The sequence below is a fragment of the Sciurus carolinensis genome, chromosome 8 (assembly GCF_902686445.1).
Source record: "Sciurus carolinensis chromosome 8, mSciCar1.2, whole genome shotgun sequence".
NCBI classification, from domain to species: Eukaryota; Metazoa; Chordata; class Mammalia; order Rodentia; family Sciuridae; genus Sciurus; species Sciurus carolinensis.
This window is the reverse complement of record NC_062220.1, coordinates 88729656-88751070: the sequence shown is the minus strand read 5'-3', so window position 1 is coordinate 88751070 and position 21415 is coordinate 88729656. Positions and strand designations below refer to the sequence as shown.

Below are 21415 nucleotides of genomic sequence, written 5' to 3'. Positions count from 1 at the left end.
ACCAGATGGAAATCTATTACTACCATCTACAAATCAGGTACACTGTGTACTTTCTGTGAGTTTTTAACTGTCTATTGAAAAGCAAAGGTACAGGATCTACTCTTTTAGAGAACAATAGCAGATTGGAATGGGGAAGTTGTGCCAAAGGATACTTTAGAGCTTTTAAAATAAAAGCTCTAAATGCTAATTGTTGCTGCCCCTAAATTGAACTTCTTCATAAAATGTTCTTACTGCAATTTGAATGTATTGAGGGTGTCCTTATGTAACATAGCACAGAACCTGCACTGGCTCTCGAGCCTTAGTCAAGGGGAAGACATAAAGTAGTGGCTGCTTGGTCATAGCAGGTTTGCCTAGAGACTTACAGGGTCTTCAGCAAACTTAGCAGCTCAGGAAGTCAGCTCCTACTATGCCCCGGCACTGACCTAGGCACAGACCCGGGTCACTCTCTAGTTACTTGTGACCACTGGCCCCAAGACCCTCTTTCATTACTCATCTGATTTGTTTGTTCAGGAGAGAGCTCAAATGATCAAAGAAGCAAGTATATATAGGAAGATGTGAGATGGCTAATTCAGAGGTCAAGAGGGCTCTTTAATGATGACACTTCAAGAAACTCTCAGGAGGGAATCAATGAAGAGGCAATAGAACCTTCAAAACCCTGGTCTGAGAATCCAATTCTCTACTCAACATTTCCATGACTGAGCAGTAATCCATGACAAGCCCAGGGTTATCTGGATTCAGGTTCTAAACTCTTCTAAGGCAGAGACCCAGGAATTCTGTGCAACCAAAGCTCAGTAAGCTTGCATGATGGTCGGTCAAGGTTAAGAACATGGTCTTCTGAACTGAGCTTAAGTGGCATTTACTGTCCCCACTGTGTGCCCAGCATTACTAGCATCAGAGACCCTATCTTTCTGAGCTCATCTCCAGGCAGCTGTAAGCTGAAGACAAGATAAAACTGAGTTCCTCTGCATTGTGGTCACTCCTGGATGTTGATTCTTTGCTGTAAACCATGGGTTTAATTCAAATGGAAACTTGCGATTCTTTTTCTGTTTAAAGGGGGAAACCAACAGAGCAAGTGGGGGAAAACAATGGATTCACAAAGAAAAAGAAAAGAACAGTCATAGGAGCAGCTTAGGTATAAAGGAAGGAAATCTGGAAGATGTGTCCAGGGTTTGGAGAATGGGATCCACTGATTTTCTGGTTTTTAGATTCAAATAGGTAGAAGAAATGCCTGAGAATTGCTTCCCTGAGAATCCCAGTAGACTCAATGCCCTTTGAATTTATATCAAAGAGCAGCTGGCCTACCAGTTCAGAGCTGGTGCCCTTCTGCTGGAGTTCAAACCACACTCTGCCCAGTTACTAGCTGTGTGCCTCTGTGAGTCACCTCCCTCTCTGTGCCTCAGTTCCCTCATCTGTAAAATGGCACTATCAGTGCTGACCTCACTGGTGTATAAATACAAATTTAGAATTTAGAATTTTAGCATAGTACCTGAGGCACAATAGCTATTTAGGTCATGTTTATGATTATTGCTGTATACTACTATAATTCAGTCCAACTCAGTCAACTGGCAAGAGATCATTCTTTAAAAAAAATTTAAAATTATAAAATTAAAAAGATTCCATGTAGATATTTGAAAAATGCAGAATCACACAAAAAAGAAAATAAAAATCACCTAATGCTCCTCTCCCACCTGGGAAACCCAGCGAGGACATCAAAGTTCTATGTCCTCACAGTCTATCTGAGCTCACCTGAGCAGGTATGTTTTCCTGTATACAGTTGGGGCCACATTGCTCTAATGTACCCTGTTTTTCTCACTTCACATACCTGTCCTTTTATTCAACATTCTAGGAGATAGGACCCACGGACTGCTGGCAGCAGAGATGTCCTGTCCACACAGATGAGCCTGGTGAGCCAGTGCCCCTGTCTCACTGCAGTCTCTTCTACCTGGTTGAGGCTGCCTGGCTCTTTGCTTGCGGCAACCTGCGCTTCGTGGGATTTTTTTGTTTTGCTTTGTTTTTCTTTTTATGACAAGAAAGGTGAAGGAGGCAAGAGCAGTTGGGGGACAGGACATGTGGCCCCAAAGACTTGGGCTCCAAACCATGGTGACCCTCCTAATAGCACCAGGCACAATTGAAAAATCACACTTGAGGAGGGAGGAAAGGCTCCCGGCAGTTGTCCAAGAATCCTTAGTTGTGCTGGAATTTTAAAGGCATTTCAAAGGCAAAGAGCCAGAAGGTTCAGGTGTAAAAGCTGCTGCCAGGAATCATCACTTCAGAACCGGGCCACTTCCAAGGGTCACCCTCTGGCATCGTACCCCATGTCACCTTCTTGCCACAGCCCTGGGTTGCTCAGATGCGTGAGAGCAGCTCCTGCTCCACAGCTCCTATGACACTTGAGAAAGGCCTTTCACAAGGGCGCCCAGGCTTTCTGGCAGAGTCCTAGACATTATTAGTGCATAATCACCGCCTCCTACACCCACTGGAAGCTTTTTCCTTTTTGTCCCTGCCACCCCGCCCACCTCACAGCTGTGACAGGAAAAATACATTTCAATACCATCCTGAATGGCCCTTTGGAAGTATGAGTGACAGGTCCTGACACACCTCTCTCTCTTACAGACAGGCGATCTGTTGCCAAGACAGGCTCTGTTTTCACTAAGGCAGGGTTGCTGCTCCCGGAGCAAGCTGACAGAGAGGGAGAATCAGGTTTTAAAATGACTTGAAGACAAAGGGATAGTTTTGCAAACTGGTAAGCAGAGACCAAACGTCAACTTAATATGATCTTAATAGCATAGCATCATGCAAAAACCTCATTCCAATGGCCACTGTCGATCCCTGGTAAGCATCTCCAATCTCTCATTAGCAACACTCACCAAAGCACCGGAGCATCAGGAGAACCTACGTGAGTGACAGTATTTAAGAATTTTTAAGCCGTTCATTATTCCACATGCACCAGTAAACATGCAAATTACAGAACTTAGTATAATATGCAATTCCGCTAAGCGCCCTTCCACTGAGCGCACTTCACCTCCACTTCTTTTTTTAACAAGAGTGAACACAAGCCTCCAAGTCTCCCACGGGACTTCAGAGAACACTGCATTTTCCACAATGCCTTTCACAGATTGGCATGTTGTCCTATATCATGAGCCTCTGCACGCTAGAGGTGGTGGGAAAACCTCCCTATGCAAGTCACAGCTGGTATTTCCAGCACTGCAAAATCTACTTTTCCCATAAATCATGCAATTCTTAGACTCCATGGAGAAAAGCTATGCCACCGAGTTTCCTGAATGCAAACAAAGACTGGCAAACACCTTGAGGGAGCAGAATAGTGAGGGGCCAGGATAGACCTCTCATTGTAATTTCTCCTCAGCATCTGTATTAATGATTATCCCCCAAAACAGCAGGCAGAAATATACAGCACCATGGTGTCCTGCTCATTAGAGTGCTGCTTTTCATGGTAAAGCAGTGATTACAAGCCAGTTAACAATAAGTATGGCCAACCCTAGGATAACCGCTTCCTTCTGAGGATATTTAAGCCTGAACAGCAACATTAAAAAATAATACCACACAAATCCTCAAATCTATTTTATAAATAAACACACATGCTGTGACCATGAACCTGTCAGGTTCTGCCTGGGCAAACCAACTCCAAAATTTATCAGCTGATGTGTGACTACATTTGCTTCCTCTTGGACAGAGTGTACCAATGGGATTTGACGCGTGTCAAATGGGATTTTGGCAAGAAAACAACTCAGGCCCTCAAGGAGCTGATTCACCCAGCTTGCATACTAGGTCCAAGGACACTTGAACAGGAGAGGTCAAAGAACATTTGAAAGCAAAAGTTCAGTAAAATTCTGCTGCATTTTAAAAATCAAACCCATTATATTTTCTTTAGATATGTTAAAAACTAAAATTTGGTAACAAAGCAACAATAATTTAAGTATAAGAGGACCAACGCACCATGAGGGCAATTTTGATGTTGTTACTGGATTTTGAAAGCCTGAGACAAAGGAGTAGTGCTGGAAAGACAGGGAAATCAGCTGCAGGAAAAGGTATGAAACAGGATGGCAGAGCTGTCTGGCCCTAGAGAACTCACCCCAGAGCTCCAGCAGGCCCCCTGACCCTTCTCCCTCCTCTGCTCCCACATTCTTGGGAAAAGGGAAGATGTGCATCAGAGGTGGGAGGATGGAGACAGGAAGGTGGGGAGCGAAGAGGTGGGGGGAATTTTCTGCTTGCCCCAACTGTGGTCAGGCTACCCTGCAAAATCCAGTTTGGGCTAAGAACTTGGCTAAGTTAGTTCAGACAATGCTCTTCCAGTCTCTACCTTCCCCTCGCTGGGGTCTGATCAACCTGGCCTGTCCTCAGCAAGAATCCTATTAGGTTGGTTAAGCCTGAAACTCTCTCAATCCTGATGTTTCCTTGTTCACAAATTCCCACTTGCTCACGCTGTATTCAGTTGAGCCCAATCTCTCTCTCTCTGATGGGAAACACCCATTGCACATTGCAACGGTGCCTGTCACTATGGTCTGAATACAGTCTTCATTTCTTTTTGGCAGTGCTGGGGATTGAACCCAGGGCCTTGTGCTTGTGAGACAAGCACCTATCAACTGAGCTATCTCCCCAGCCCTGTGCTTCTTTACTGTGCTTTAACAAGTACCACTGAGTAATCATTTCTTCAACAGCATCAATGTTTGAAGTCCTGAACACTGATTATGAAAAACTTCAACTCCATTTCCAAACCCTATTCACACAGAGACTCGTTCATTCTTGCTTATTTCAAGCCAGGTATAAGGGACACAAAAGATGACAAAACATCAAATGCAAACAGCAATCAAATAAAACCAGAGTTAAAGAGGGGCCACTGCCCCAAAGGAGGGTTTAAAAATATGTTTAAAGCCATTGTGGACTAGGAGGAAGTGACCTCTGAGCTGAGTGCAGCAGAAAGGGCCTTGCAGATAGAAAGGACAGCCATGCCAAAGATCTGAGGTGGGAGACCCCAGGAGAGGGGCTCAGTAGGAGAGGCAGGCAGGGGCCAGCGCAGGTAGGGTGGGGTGGGCCACAGTTGAGAGGGAATGGAAAGCCCCTGAGACAAGAAGCACACGAGCCACAAGATTTGATGCAAGTATACCAAGACCGCTGGTTGCTAATGATGTGTGGAAGGCTGAGCCAGGCCATCTGGCTGTGGGACAGGTGTTGGCAAACCTTTTCTGGAGTGGGCCAGACAGTAAATATTTTAGGCACTGTCAGCCAAGAGGCAAAATCAAGGATAATGTGTATATACTTATATAACAAAAGAGCAAACAAATTTCCACAAAATATTTATCAACAAAATTCAAAATATGGTAATAATAATTGAGTCAGTTTTTAAAATAAATGTCTATTAGTTAGAAGAATGGAATTGTTTGGGGAGGGGAAAACATGTTTTCCTTAATTGGTATTTCTGCCTCTGTAGCATAAAAACAGCCATAGACAATATGTAAATGAAGGCGCATGGCTGGGCTCCAATTAACTCTATTTAAGGGCTGAAATTCCATATAATTTTCATGCGCCATGAAATTTTACTTTTCTTTTGATTTTTTTCCCCAGATATTTGGAAATGTAAAAGCCATTCTTAGCTCAAGGGCTGTAAGAAAATGGGTGATGTGTATGGATTTGGGCCATGGGCTCCAGCTTGCCAGACTCTAGTGTAGAATGTCCCATATTCTGGATGTGTCTAAATGTTTGCTCTTGAGTACATTCATTTTTGGCAGATTACTACAGGGAGATGCTGTGTAGTTCTCAATGTATCATAGCAAATGGTTTGTGCTATCAGTCATTCCTCTACAGCTGACACTAAGTTTGATCCATTTTAAAGGGACATTTTCCCCTTTGTCATTAGAAGTAATCTGTAACCCCTTCCCCCCAAAAAGGGGCCGGGGCATAGCTCAGCTGTAGAGTACTGGGCTCCCATACACACAAGGCCACTGGGTTGGATCTCCAACACAGAAAAAAAAAAGCCATCTGTGGTTGACAGTTGGGGTCCTGAGAACATCCTGAAAACCCAAACAACCTTTCAAGAAATGATTTCAGCTTTCATGGATGGTCCTTGCTGAATAAATTATACACTGGAAGTTGTAAAATAATTTGAATATGACTTTAATGGCTGCCTGATACAGACCATTTTTGTGGATTATATGATAATTTATTTATTTAATTGGAAATTAGAATTTTAGGTTCTTTTCTTTCTTTATGTTCCTATTATAAGTAATGATTTCATTAATACTTAAAGAAAAACTGCTTGAGGTGAAACCAGGTCATAGAGTATATTCATTTTCTGAAGGGTTTGGTCGTTATTGATACACTGTGTCTTATGGAATTATAACATTTTTTGCCCCCACTAGGAGTTATAAGAGCCTGGTTCCTAACACTCCAGTGAACATTTAAGATGTACTATTATCAAACTGATAGAGGCAAATAGTTTCTCATTACAAACTGAACATCCCTTACCTGAAATGCTGGGACCAGAGGGTTTCAGATTTCTGATGCTTTTAGATTTTGAAATATTTGCATAGACTATACTGGTTGAGCATTACTAATAAAAAATTCCCAAATCTGAAATGCTGCAAAACCCAAAACATTGTGAGCATCATGATAATGCTTAAAAATGACATAAATTTCCATGGGGAGCATTTTGGATACCAGGCTTTTGTATTAGGTAAGCTCAACTTGCAGGTTTAATTTGCATTGATTCAACCATAATAAGGTCAAAATATTTGTTTCTCCTCTGCTCCATCATATTCTGCGCCCATTTCTCTATTCACCCTTTTTGCACTGATCTGTAAGAGCTCTTCATATACTAAGGACATTAATTTTTGTCTTTAATGTGTATTGTAAATATTTTTCCAAGCTTGCAGAAAAATGTTTCAAAGAATATTTAAATGTATGTGGTTAGTTTTCTCCTAAGTTGACCTGTTCCTCTATAAGATAGATGGCCCAAAATGGGGGAGGGTTGAAAAAAAAATAAGGAAGGGAATGCAAAATGCTAATCAAATAGAGTTATGTTTATTTATTTTGAATGTTAGCATCTTTAAAGAAAACAGAGTCCCTAACAAAATATTAAAATTTATTATCAGCATTATTGAATTTCTTTGATCTTTGGTATTTATAGCTGATTTCATTATATGCAAAAGTATGTTGTTAATTCATCATTTTATCTTACCTTTTCATAATCAGCATAGATGTAATTTTTAATTAACATCATCACATAATGAAATTTTTAATTAATAGTATAACAACACATTTAGTTCTCATAAACCACTTAAGATCTATTTTTTTTTCCACTAGAATAAAGAACATTGTTGTCCATATCCTTGTATAAATTCCTTTTAGCTTTTTTAGGGTTAAATTCTTAAATTAATTTTAAAAGTAAAATCAGGGGAAATTCATTCAGGCTTATTTTATCTACTAGAGAACACTCCAGAAAGATTTGTTCAGGGGGCTGGAGAGATAGCTCAGTTGGTAGAGTGCTTGCCTTGCAAGCCCAAGGCCCTGGGTTCGATCCCCAGCACCACAAAAAAAAAAAAAAAAAAAAAAAAAAAATGTAAGCAGAAAGACTTGTTCAACATTTATTGAGTCCCAGGTATTTATGGGTCACCATCGAGGTTTAAAATAGATCATTTCCGCAAATCACCAATAACGTGTTTTGGTAAGTTCATTTATTCTGATGATTCACCCTGTATCATCATATTTTAAATTATTATAGGCTGTTCCTCAGTGGTAGCAAGTCTGTTTAGGATCCATATGATAATTTATGTATGTTTCCTTCACTTATAAACTGTTTATGACCTTATGTAAGGTGACTGAATTCCACTGTGTGGGGTTGAATTCAGCAGTGAAACTTTAATATTTATTCCTGTTCTTTCTATATATTTTGTCCCCCACCAGGGGACATTTGGCACTATCTGGGGACATTTTTTATTGCCACATTTGAGGGGTTCTACTGGCATCTGGTAGGCAGAGGCTAGGGATGTGGTTAAGTATCCTAAAATGCACAGGACAGCCCATTCCTCCAACAAGAATTATCTGGTCCCAAATATCAGTAGTGCCAAGATTGAGAATCCTTGATCTAAAACAAAAGGACCACCCTCTGTGGCCCTTCCTAATCTAAACCAAACTGTGAAACCAAGAGAGTGTCCAGCAGCACAAACTGAAACAGAAGGAATTCAGTCTTGTGAAGACAGGGAAGTTTTACTTAGAGATTTATATTTCATTGTGGTATTTCACAAGACACTTGACTTGTCTGAACCTAGAACCAGTGGACTGAAGGCCAACGTATCATTATCACCTTCCCAATTACCACCGGAACTTGATTTTGCAATGCGTCCTCAGCTGTGTGCTTTGGCAAGGCCTCGCACGTGAGACCTCCCAGTGATTTGGAAAGGCTTTTAGGGAGACTTGAGAAGCCTGTACCAAGCAGCAGGAATTAGAGGGAAATGATGGGAACATGAGCCAACAGTACAGTGGAGGTGGGTGTTGCTCAGGAATTGGGGAGACAGGTACCTGGCCCAGGTTGGTTTGGAATCAGATCCTGAAGCTGCCACAGTGGAGCTAGACAGTGGCTGCTTCTGAACATTGAGAACCTTCCCCTCTTGTGTATCCAAGCAGCCGGTGATCCACAGCAAACCTGACAGAAAATAAATTGGTCTTACCGGAGGTGCTGGTGGTGGGGGAGGGGGAGGAGCTCCAAGAGGCGGGGGAGGAGCTCCCAGAGGCGGGGGAGGTGGAGGCAGAGGAGGTGGGGGGTGGCGGCGGCACGGGCATGGCAGTGTTGGTGTCTCTTGCTTATGAATGGTCCCAAGAGAAAGGTTTCTGCTCTGAAAAAGAAAAAGAAAAAAAAGGGGGGGGGGGGAGGGTTAGTTTTAAACATGGATGCCTTTCCTTACATGCAAATACATGCATATTTTAGACGGTTTTGTTCTTTCGCTTGTTCATTAGTTCAATTCAATCCATCCATTCATTCATTCATTCATTCACAGGACCCCCTACAAGGCTGGCCTCTTGCTAAATGCTGGAAACTGACAAAACTGACCGGATTCTAGAGATAATTAGGTGATAAAGCTGATAGAATTTAGCTATTTGTGTCTCAATTAACATTGAATATATAAACAGCCACACTTCATTCTATAATGATTTTTCTGGAAAACTGAAATCTACATTATTAGCATTGAACCTGCAGTTTTATCCTTTTTGATGCATTCTGCATAGGTTCCTATCTTCCTAAGCAGAGCAAACAGAATGAAATTTAACCTTTTCTGAATGTCACAGGCTTAACATTACTCGTGACTCCAGCCTGAAGCAAGGCTTAGGAGGGGCGTTAGTCATTCTCCTGCCTCTTTCTCTCCTGTCAGATCTGACTTCCCTTGTTGTCCCTGTGTCATAGTTTCTGCACAACCATCTTGATATGGGCATGCACCTCTCCTCTGCATAGACTTTAATCTGGCATTTGCCAGACCAAGGGCTTTTGGAGTGATTTTGCAAATAAGGTTCTGATTCAAATAGTAGATATGGTTGGTTATCTAACCTCCAGATAAATGAACTTGTCTGCAAGCACATGTGTGTCTGGATGCATATCTTGGAACCCATGTCAAGACACACTGTAAGGACTAAAAACCTATATTAAAGAACCCCCACAATTCTGACACTGTAACCTTAACACAGTCTACTGGATTTTGCTTGCTTAATATGTTAGTTCTCTTTATCTTTTTACACAGTACCTATTATGTGACAGGCCAATCACATTAATTTCCACAACAATCCTCTAAGGTCAATAGTAACATTTCCACTTTTATAGGTAAGCAACATGCCACTCTGAGACTTGAAGTTCTTTGCCCAAAGTCATATCCATTGGTTGACCTGGGACTGGAACCCAGGCTTAAAGGCTCAAAGTCCAGTCTCTTTCCAATATGTTATTTACTGTGGCAAAATATAAACAATATAAAATGTATTATTTTAATTATTTTTAAGTACACCATTCAGTGGCATTAAATACATTTGCAAGGCTTTGCAACCATGACCACTATCCTTTCCCAAATATTTTCCACCATCCCAAAGAAAAACTCTACCCATTAAACAATAACTTCCCATTGGCTTCCCCATGCACTCTGTTCTACTTTCCATACCATGAATTTGCCTATTCTAAGTACTTCACTTATGTGGGACCATACAATATTTGACCGAGTCTGAATTATTTCACTTAGCATAATGTTTTCTATGTTCATTCATGTTGTAGCATGTATCAGAAACTCATTCTGATTATTCCATTATATGTCGATACCACATTTTGTTTAACCAATCATCTACTGGTGAATACCTGGATTGCTTGGATTTTTTGGCATTGTGAAAAATGCTGCTACAGTCATTGGTATACAAATATCTCCTTAGGACCTTGATTTTGATTCTTTTAGGTTATACCCAGGCATGGAACTGCTGATCATATGATATTGGCCTCTTTTCAGCAGGGTTAAAAATTCTCTAAAATTATATAAAAGTTATAAATGAAATAAAATATACAGGTAAGTGCAACTTTGGGGGAAAATTCATGATAATTTTCCTAAGAAGTCTAAGGAGATGCATGGAATTTCCTAAGAATTCCAAGTAGGTGATCATTTATGACTACACTTTTCTCATATAATATTCACTCTAAAGAGGAGGTGGGTGCCTGATAAACATTGTTACTGCCTCTTTCGTCAATATTAAAATGAAAATAGAAAGACGGAAAAAATTATCATAGTCCACAGCATAAAGCCATAGTAAAACAGAGTAGGGAGATCAGAGGTAGTGCATGCTTTTTCTAAGGAGTGTCAATGTTATTTTTTTCACAACCTGATAAATACAATAATATAGGGTCAGATGAAGCTACCATTTTGCAGCAACTAAAGCAACTTGGATGTAGGCTCAAAATTTAATTGAAACAAGTATACATTATCAGCTATTTGTATTTGACATTTTCTTTCACAGAGACATTGGGCATATTCTTTATATAATCTTTTGTTCGGTGGCAAAAATATTTTCAGTCAGGGATTAAAGGTTTGACTGAAATATTAATAGAATAAAGGACTATAGAGAGGTCTCATTACGTAAGGACTTCATCTTTTAGCTAAGACACATGAGAGGGCCAGATCTGCTTTCCCTAGTGAAGAAAAACCTAAAAAAAACTTAAAGGCTGTTTACCTAAGGGTTTTGACTTTTACCTCAGGAAAAATGACCATAGGAAATAACTTCTAAGAAAAACTAAGGCAGAGCTATTCATAAACTCCCTCAGCACACAGCTCAGTTTCATTTCCCAGCCTCCCTTGCAGGTAGGTGTAACCATGTGATTGAGCTCTGGCCAATAGAATGCAAGCACAGGTGAGGTGCTCTACTTCTGGGCTGGCTCATAAGGCCTTCTACCCGAGACTCCTTTCTCTATCCATGGCTGAAAGCAAAGTTGGCAGAGACACAAGATGAAAGGAGTATGGGCTCCTGTTTCACCTTTCAAACACCTGATGAGACTTTATAGATGTGAAAAAATAAACTTTTATTGTTTTAAGCCATTGAGATGTTGGAGTTAATTTGTTAGTCACTAATATTTAACCTATCTAACATAGAACTGTATAGAATACAGTCAATTCTTATTGGTCACCCTCGTTACACTCTCTCCATAGTCATAAAAAACACTGAGTGTGATGGTTAATTTCATGTGTCCACTTGACTGGGCTGAGGGAGTCCCAGATAGCTGGCAGAACATTATTTCTGAGTATGTCTGTGAAGTTCTTTCTGAAAGAGGTTAGTATTTCAATCTGCAGACTGAACAAAGATATCCCTCAACAATATGGGTGGGCATCATCTGAATTAGGGACCTGAGCAGAACAACAGGACTCATGGCCAACAGCACAATGTCTCATGTCTGAATGCTTTTCTCCCTAGGGCACATACAGCTTTCTTGGGCTTACAACACTAGGCAGCACATCAGCACTATGCTTTGCTAAACAGAAAAGGCACAAACATTTTTAAAATGAGGCATGAAATAGCCTGAGAGCTTGTTTATGGTATAAGAGCTAAAGCAAGAAGACAGAGTGTCACCTTGTCCCACTTCAGCTGGGAATATGCATGTTGGGTGACTTATATTTTTACCACTTTTCCCATGTCTGTGAATGACCACAAAAGCACCATAAGCACTGATTTTAGAGTCACAAAAACATTTTAGCAAGTAGGTGCATTTGCAAAAATGAAATCTGCAAATGAGGATCAGCTATATAACAGTTGGAACCTCTAGTAAGTGCTCAGCACAGCATTAGGGACTTTGAATACATTGTTTCATTGAATTCTCTCATCAATCATAGTAGGTGCTGACATTTCCATGTAACAGATAAGGACATTTTATCTCCTCTAATACATTTCAGAGAGAGCAGCAGCAAAGCTGAGTTGAAAGTACAGTCTATTGAATTCATTTCTATGGCACCACATTATTTTATTAAATTGGCATTATTCAGACTTCATTCCTTCTCTGCTTCCATTTTGCAAAAACTTAAAATATTTGGGGGGTCCATGCAATGGAAAGGACACAAAGGTGAGAACAATCTTTCCCCTCACTTCTCCCCATGGGCCCTTGTTCTCCATCTAGTTTTGTCCTTAGGAATCTCAGAATGATTAGGTACCACTGGGATTCTGTCTCACTGAAATCACAGGGAATGGTTTTTCCATGTCTGGGATTAAAGGGTATTTTTATATGCAGTACTTGATGGCTGTGAAAGCTTTTTTCTTGACAGATATAATAATTAAGCAATTATCTAGAGAAGTATTTGTTAAGATCTGACAAGAATACAGAGCTCCAGGAAGTTACAGGCTGTACCCATGAGCTCTCTGATGCTTTGTGCTCTACCGACCCATTTAAAAATATTATTTTGTTCTGAAATATTTAAAATGTTTAGGATTTTTTAAAAAGCCAGATTCTCAAAGGCTTTTGTACTTTCTCTAAACTCATGAAATAACTGAAAAACAGCATCAAAATGCACATCAGATATTTAAGCACTATTAGAGAATGATAAGGGAACAACCAACACACACTCCCAGGTGAGGGCCTGAACACAGGGACAGTGATGGTCTTAGAGTCAGAAAGAACTGGGTTTCCTTGCTTATTCTCAGTAGCATGACAAGTTACTTAAGTTTAGTGGCCTTCACTTTTTTTGTAAAACAGGAGCTAGAATGTTTAATTAATAGTTCGCTGTCAGGTTTCAATAAAGACCATAGTACAAATCCTCTCTGCAGAGAAGGTAGTGCAGGTCCTGACAGCAGGCACTTCACTGGATGCCGTATCAATCCCCATCACCACCATGAATAACCAGAATAAAAGTAGGAGTAGGATAAACACCCACTGGAGAGGTAGGGGTTGCTGAGGAATGCCATCATCATTTCAAACTGGAGAAGGGGTTTAATAAACGAAGCCACTGCATTTTTCAACAGGCACACAGGTGTCTATGGGTTCTGCTCTAGTTAGCAGGAGTGGTTTACAAGCAGAGACAGAAGTGCGAGTGCACAGGCCAGCTACAGGGCTCTGCACGTAGGGGAAAGAAGAGGAGAAGGCTGGGAACACAGGGGCTTAGATGGTGCTCAACTATTCTGCAAGTGTCTCCTTCCTTGGGTTGGGGTGGACATTTGTCTTGTGGCCACCCACCATGTTTAGCCGCTTTTCCTACACCTGAGGAATTTCTCACATTGTGAGCCAGCCAGAAGCGAGGAGTTCCTTTTCCCAGCATCCCCTGCAGTGGAGGAGCACTGACCCAGGGGTATGGTAGATTACAAATGAACAGGGTAGAGGGGACGAGGCTAATGGGCAAGGCCTGGGTCTGGAGCAGACTGACGTGATGTTCCATGGGAATGCAAGCCCAGTTTTGGCCAATTCTCTTTTATTTTCCCCAAGGAAAAGTTCCATATCCAGATTTTTATGTAAAATTCAATTTTTAAATATGGGTAAGTACAGTTGTCCCTTGGTACCTCTGGGCGACTGGTCCTCGGAGCCCTCACAGATAATAGAATCCTCAGATGCTCAAATTCCTTCTCTATAATGGCACAGTATTTACATATAACCTATGCACATTCAACCATATACTCTGAATCATTTCTAGATTACTTATAATGCCTAATACAATGTAAATGCCACATAAATAGTTGTTGCCCTGTATAGTTTAAGAACTAAAGATAAGGGGAAAAGTCTGCATTATGTTCAGTATGGATGCAATGTTTTCTCCAAGTATTTTCAATTCATGGTTGGTTTAATCAGCAGGTGTAAAACTCAAGGATATGAAGGGCATCTCCATGTAACTCCAGAAGCATTTATTTGGCTTTATTTTATTTTATTTTTTTGGTGGTCCTGGGGATTGAACCCAGGGCCTTATATATGCTAGGCAATCACTCAGTCACTGAGCTACATTGCCAGCTCTGAAAAGCATTTTTAAGCCCCAGAGTGCTAACGGAACATGTTGACAGGTCACACAGAGCTCACAGACTGCCGTAGTGTGACCTCTTTATTGGGAGCTCTTTTGGCATGGGGGGTGTGAACCCTCTCTCTTGATGCAGGTGATGAATGATTCTTCCTCTTACTCTCCTGGTTTCCTTCTTTCCCTACCTGATCAGCCCATCCATGCCCATTCAGAAATAAATGTGGGCTGGGCTTGCCAAGCTTGTTAATATAGAAAGTTATAAATATCTCTATTCCAACTGTGCTTTGAGCTATCTCAGAAGGAAATAACCCACAGTACACAATTTTATACACTGGTTGCTCTCATCAAAATGTTGAAGAATTTTTCTCCCCAAGAGTAGTCTGTCAGATTACAGCTGCTCACAAATAGAACATGTGCTTTTTTTTTTTAAAAAGCAAGAAAAATTATGGCTACCATTTCACAAAAGCATCTTTTGTTGGTTCTAAAAATATATCTCAACAGGGATCTGAAGTTAAGGTCCTCAGTGCGTTTCTAATTTCTTATAGCTCCATAGGGTCCTGCCGAGTTCTTGGTATTTTTGGCTGTGAAATTAGAGAAAAGAACAGAGGTTTTCTCGCCCTTAAACTAACCAAGGTGAATGAACCCCAGGCATCCCCAGCTCACGTGATGTCTCCCAGAGTCCCACCACATTAAGGATCAGTCGTTCCAATGTATTTATCCAAGGTGCCCTGCAGCCAGGAAAGCACAGCCCACAAGTCCAGGTGCAAAGCACGTGGCCTCTCAGAATACATGTAGCAGTTTCAAAATTACAAGTTATAAAGGAGTTTTATCTTTTAAACCTTCTCTCCAGGTGATGGTGAAAGTGACATGAGCGGTCACTTCCTCAGCATTCAGTGAGCAGACTCGGAGGCAGCAGGCTCCCCAACTCCCACCCAGGAGCCTCGGCCACCTGCCACTGCTCCCAGGTGGGACTGTCCTCCCCTGGCCATGTGGAAGCCGCTGTTCTCACCCTCTGTGGTAGAAAAATCCTGAACTTGTTTTTGGGAAGTGGGGCAAATTGGCCTGAGTATAGGTAACAGAGCAGAGGGAAATAAGTGCAGGATAAAAAAATCCCAGAGCATTCTTGTTCTCAACAATAGTAAAAGGAATTATCCCGGACACACCATTACTTCGGGATGGGCACCATGCTTACCGCTTTTTACACAGTAACTCATTTAAACACTGTAGAGTTCAGTGAGATAGATGTGAGGATTATCTGCATTCTTCAGATGAGGGAATTGAGGAACAGAGAGGTTAAGAATATTGCCCTCAGTCACACAGTGAATTAGTGGAGGAGCTGATACTCAAACTCAGGGTGTCTGGCTCCAGAAACCAGGCTCCTAAGCACCATGCTAATTTAAGTCACTTGTAACATAAGACTTATAGTTTCTGTGACATTCACACACCACCTGAACTTATGTTTATTTAACACTTACTGCAAGTAAACTCATGCTTTTAGGTAAATAAGTTTATTTTTAAAAAGAAACTTTAAATTTCAACCATAAATGGTAAAATAACACCATTTGTCATAAATGGAAGGTAATAATAAGAATAAATACAATAGCCGGGCACAGTGGTATATGCCTATAATCCCAGCTACTCGGAAGACAGAGGCAGGAGAATTGCAAATTTGAAGACACCAGTGGCAACTCAGTGAGAACCTGTCTCAAAATAAAACTTCTTTAAAAAAGGGCTGGGCATAAAGAAGAATGATGTTATGATAGTTGCCGATAAATCATGTTAAGTGAAATAAGGGCGGCCCAAAAAAATCAAAGGTTGAATGTTCTCTCCGATACATGGAAGCTAACCCACAATAAGGGAGGTGGAAAGAAGAGAAGTTCAGTGGAGTAGACAAAAGGGAATGAAGGGAAGGGAGGGGGATGGGAACAGGAGAGACAGCAGAATGAATCTGACATCTCTTCCCTACATGCATGTAAGAATACACCACAGTGAATCCCACCATCAGGTACATTCACAAGAAATTAATTTAAAAATAATAACAACTATGGGTAAATGGCAGAAAGAGCAATAAAAGGGAAGGGAGCAGTGGGTGGGGAGAGGTACGGGCAAGGAGAGGTACAGGGTCTGAATGAGAATAAGATAAATCCCATTCTTGCATACTTACATCAAAATGGATTCTACTGTTGTGTATAACTAAAATGAAACAATAAAATTTTTTTAAAATAAAATAAAAAAGGGCTGGGGATGTAGCTCAGTGGCAGAGCACTTGCCCAGTGTCTGTAAAGCCCTGGGTCTCATCCCCAATATAGCAAAATAAATAAATAAATACATAAAATAAACACATAAACAATAATTATTAATATAAAAATGTTTACCCACCTTCCCTGTCAAGTTTCCCCGTGGAGCTAAGCAGAGCTCTGGAGAAGGATCCAGAGCAGCGTTTACCAATCTTTAATGGAGGAAGAACACCCCAGGGGGCTTGTTAAAAGCAGGTTCCAACTCAGTGGGACCAGTGGGTCTGTGGTGGGCCTGGAGTTCTGCATTTCCAACAGGCTCCCCCAGGTGAGGCCAACACAGCTGCTCTGGGAACCACCCCTGGAGAAGCTCTAGAAGGTGGAAGCTTGTCAGAAGGGCACAGGCTCCTCCACCCCAGCCCACACAGTCAGAATCTTTGGGAATATCTTACCAGCAAGGAATTTGAATGCCAACTAAGGGTTCCTGCTCTGGAATATCTAGGATGATGAAACCTCTGCCCCATAAGTCAGCAATTGTGTCCTCTACAGAAAAGATTCATTTACTTTCAGCAGGCTGGGTCCATGAGAATATCAGACTGCACTTTGAATTGGAAATGACCTATGACAGGGAAAGGGAAACCAGCTGAGTGCCCGTGCCCACCCTCCTCTCACGCAAAGGGCAGGAGCGACTCCTAAAAAAACACTGGCCCAGACACAGGGTCCTGAAGTGAAATCGGCTCAGCGCTACCCGGGTGCTGTAGTCATTCATCAGCCGCCGTGCCAGGGACGGATGGGACTGTCCGTGTGAATTCCAAAACAAAGACACATGGCAGCCATGATCTAATGTGAACCCTGTGTCACACCCATAAGGAGCTTACAAATTCGTTTCCTTTTATAAGACTTCCTGAAATGCAAATCTGTTCCCAGTTCATTACTGAATTCATTATAATATTTGAACAGCATTTGATGAAGGGAGTAATGGAGATATTGATAATATTTATCACTGACTCAAGCATTTAAATCAAGGTAGAAAGCCATAAAAATCATTGTGTGTGCAGTTCCCAAGGGTAAAAGGAGAAAATATTGGTTTCCTGTCTTTTTCCCCCTTGCCCTTAAATTAACTAAAAGAGGAACTGGGTTTATTAAAAATACATGGTATTAATCACATATTTATAAATAAGCTTTGTCTTACGTAACAACTATGCCTCCAAAAAAATGGCAATTCTAGTTTTGGAAAGTAGAGGTGTACCTTGATAGAAAGAGGTGGATTTTTTCAATGGAAATCTACAATCAATATTACAACATAATGAGTCACTTTACAAAATGAAAGGTCGCCTCTTTATTTTACCATGTTAGATTTATAAGGAGGGTATTTTCTATTTTCTTCAGACTAAGTGGTACCCTTCAGTTAGGATTGTGAGTACTCCTGAAATGCCCTTTGGAGAACCACTGAGTAAACGCTGTGGCACAGGGTACAGAAAGACAAAACCTGCAGCGGCTCGGGAGGCTGAGGCAGGAGGATCAAGAGTTCAAAGCCAACCTCAGCAATTTAGCAAGGCCCTAAGCAACTCAGTGAGACCCTGTCTCTAAATAAAATACAAAATAGGACTGGGAATGTGGCTCAGTGGTCAGTGCCCCTGAGTTCAATCCCCAGTACCCAGGCAGGAAAAAAAATAAAAAGACAAAATCTTTCTTTTCAAGTGTTACACATGGGACATTAGATGAGCTTGCATGCTTTCTCATTATCCCTGATTATCCTGCTTTGGGCCAAAGAAGGACCAAGGAGAATCTGGCACCACCGGTCCCTTATCCAGTTTGAAGTTATGCTAGGATCTCAGGTTGCCATGGGGAGCCACCTTCATCTCAGTCACTAGGCAGATTCCTTCCTGTGGCAGCCAGCAAAGTTCATCCACAGCAAAGCCTGATAGCCTGATTGGCAGCTGTCACCTCTCAGACTCCAAGACATCACACCCAGGTGGGAAATGTTCTCTTCTCCAGGCTCTTTGCCTTGGAGTAAAACTGGGCATCTCGTTCTCTACTCCATTTGGAGCTTCTACACTTCACCCACAATACAATGTTGATATTTTCATAGGTACTGATATGGATTGGATATGGTCTGCCCCAAAGGGTCCGTGTGTTGGAAGCCTGGTCCCCAGTGTAATGGTATTAGGACATGGCGGGACCCTTCAGAATGGGGCCTAGTGGAAGACGAGTAAGTTAAGGGAGCACTGCCGTCTGAAGGCATTAATGCCCATCTCACAGAGATGCATCAGATACGGTGGGATTGGATTAGTTACTGTGACAGCAAGGTCATAAAGCAGGTCAGCCTCCTTTGTCCACTTGCTTTCTCACCATGTGATGTCATCTGCCATATAATAACACAGACTGAAGCCCTTGTCAGATACAGTTGCCTGATCATCAACTTCCCTGCCTCCAGAACTCTTCTCTTTGTAACTTATCCAGCCTCAGGTACTGTGTTAGAGCAATGGAAAATGGACTAAGACTCATACCTTTTCTCTATGAATTTGTCCATGCTATTTAGCCTGCATGTCATGGCTTTCACCACCCAGAAAATTCCTAATCACCCTTTAAAACCCTGCTCCAGTGCCAGCTTCTTTGTGCAAATTGTTTTCTCTCTTTGGCAGAGATAAATGAACCTACAGTATTCTTTGGACACTTCTATTATGGTGCAAAGCAGATATAGTCTTTTTCTAATTCTGTGTATCTCCCTTCAGTGAACCATGGGTTCCTCAACAGCTCAAAGATGGAGACTATATCTTAAGTATCTTGGTATTGCCAAGGCCAAAGGTAATGCCCAAATGCCAAATCTAATTGCCTTGATATTGAGATATTTATAAATCTAGGCAATGAAACATCCGTGATATATGTGTGTGCATATATATAGAGAGAGAGATAGATAGCAAAAGATGGAGCTATACTTGGCAGCATCTCATTATGAAAGCTCTACCTGTGAGTCTACTGATAAAATAATCTTAGTGATTATTAGAGACGTTATGGTATACTACAGTAAGAAGGCAAGAGACATGCAGAAGTTCCTGGCCAATGGTGGCCTGATTATCAGTGTGGGAAATGTATTTTGAATATTGGGTTCTCTCACTACAAAGGACTCATCTGGCACACTGGAAAACAATGTAATCAAAGAGAAGAGTGAGGTACAGGAGAACAGAACCTAGTTCTGGCCTTCATGCCCAGCTATTTCTCCATCTTAAAAGGCAAAGAGTTTTCTTCTTTCCTAATTTGCAGAGGTGTGAGAAGCAAATGAATACAGGCCCGACATAAATAGTAAGGAAATTAAAAATAGCACAGCATCTTGATTAAAAACTAAGTTCTTTCAAACATAATTTTCCTAAGACATGATGTGGTGGCTTTGTGGAAATGAAAGTGGTCGACTAAAAAGGCAGCAGAGAGGAGGCAGCTTGCTTTATTTTGCCTTTTAAATGAAAGAAGCCCATTTTTCAAAATAAAGCTAAATTCAAGAAGGTCTTCCTATTTTATGATGCTGGAGTAAAAATATCCCTGTCCCCTTCCCTTTCTTAAAAATCATTTCAAAATAATAAGGGAAGGAAAAATCAGAACTATAAACTCACTTTCTTTGGTAATCTAGATTTCTATTAAGAGTGAACTTCAGTAAATGAGCCAGGCCTGTCGTTGCCTGGGATGATAAAACATGGGGATGGGTAAGAGGCAGAGGGTGCACCTGTGGCTTCAGGCTTCAGACAAAGCCTGCACAGCACTATTCTCCTAGAATAAAGGAGCAGAGTATGTGGGATGCAGCAGGAGAGAATCAGACCCTCGACCCCCCCGCCCCAGGGAGCACGCCAGTGACAAAGGCAAGCGATTTCAGTAGGTACACCCTAGAAATGAGGCAGGCTAAGGACAGCATGGATCATGAGCATCCTCAAAGCTGCCCACATCTGTCTGCTGGCTGGGCACCAGAAGGTCCAAAATTAATTGCATGCACACACACAAATTTGCATTTCTTCTCCTGCCTCCCCCCAGTAGAGGGGTAAACACTAAGCCACATCCTCAGCCCCTTTTTACCTTTTGTTTTGAGATAGGTCTTGCTAAGTTGCTTGGGTAGCCTTGAACTTGCCATCCTCCTGTCTCAGTCTCCCAAGTAGCTGTGATTACAGGCATGTTTGCAGCACCACACCAGCATAAATACACATTTCAATAAGAGTCCTGTAATAAACACCTCTCTCTCCCTCTCTTCTCTCTTTTCCGCTCTCCTTCCCTCTTTACCTCCTCCTGCCCCCTTCCCTTCTCCTGGCTCCCCACTTTGTTTCAAAGAGCACCTTCCTGAGCCAAAGAGAATTCTTGCTGATCTAGAACCTGCCCTGGTCTTTCCCTCAAGTAAATCTGTAAATAGTTGGTCCAAGAAGAATTCATCTCCTAAGATGAATAATGAAAAAGGGAACAAGTATGAGATCTAGGCAGAGAATCTAAGAAAAAATAATGAGGAACAGAATAGGACCAAGAACAGGTGAGGAACTCTTATCAGGAAAAATACTACAGTGAAGCAGATAAAAGTTGTGACATCTAATTATTAATCCAAAGAATTTAATAAAACAATTAACCCTTGAAAATTAGGACTCAAAGAAAAGAGATAAGGACTCCGGTAAGATAAACAAGGTAACAGAAGATAAAACATAAAGCAGCCTAAGTGAGAGAGAAAAATGAAGACCACACTAGAAGAAGCCCAAAGACACC

The 21415-nt window shown here is 41.4% G+C and overlaps 1 protein-coding gene across 1 annotated transcript in view; it reads right to left on the bottom strand.

The window, feature by feature from the left end:
• Wipf3 (WAS/WASL interacting protein family member 3) overlaps positions 1-21415 on the bottom strand; it is a 170760-nt gene that overhangs the window by 54212 nt on the left and 95133 nt on the right. The window contains exon 4 of the mRNA XM_047562137.1: positions 8682-8846. Within this exon, the coding sequence (XP_047418093.1) occupies positions 8682-8846 (165 nt within the window). The remainder of the gene's footprint in view (positions 1-8681; positions 8847-21415) is intronic.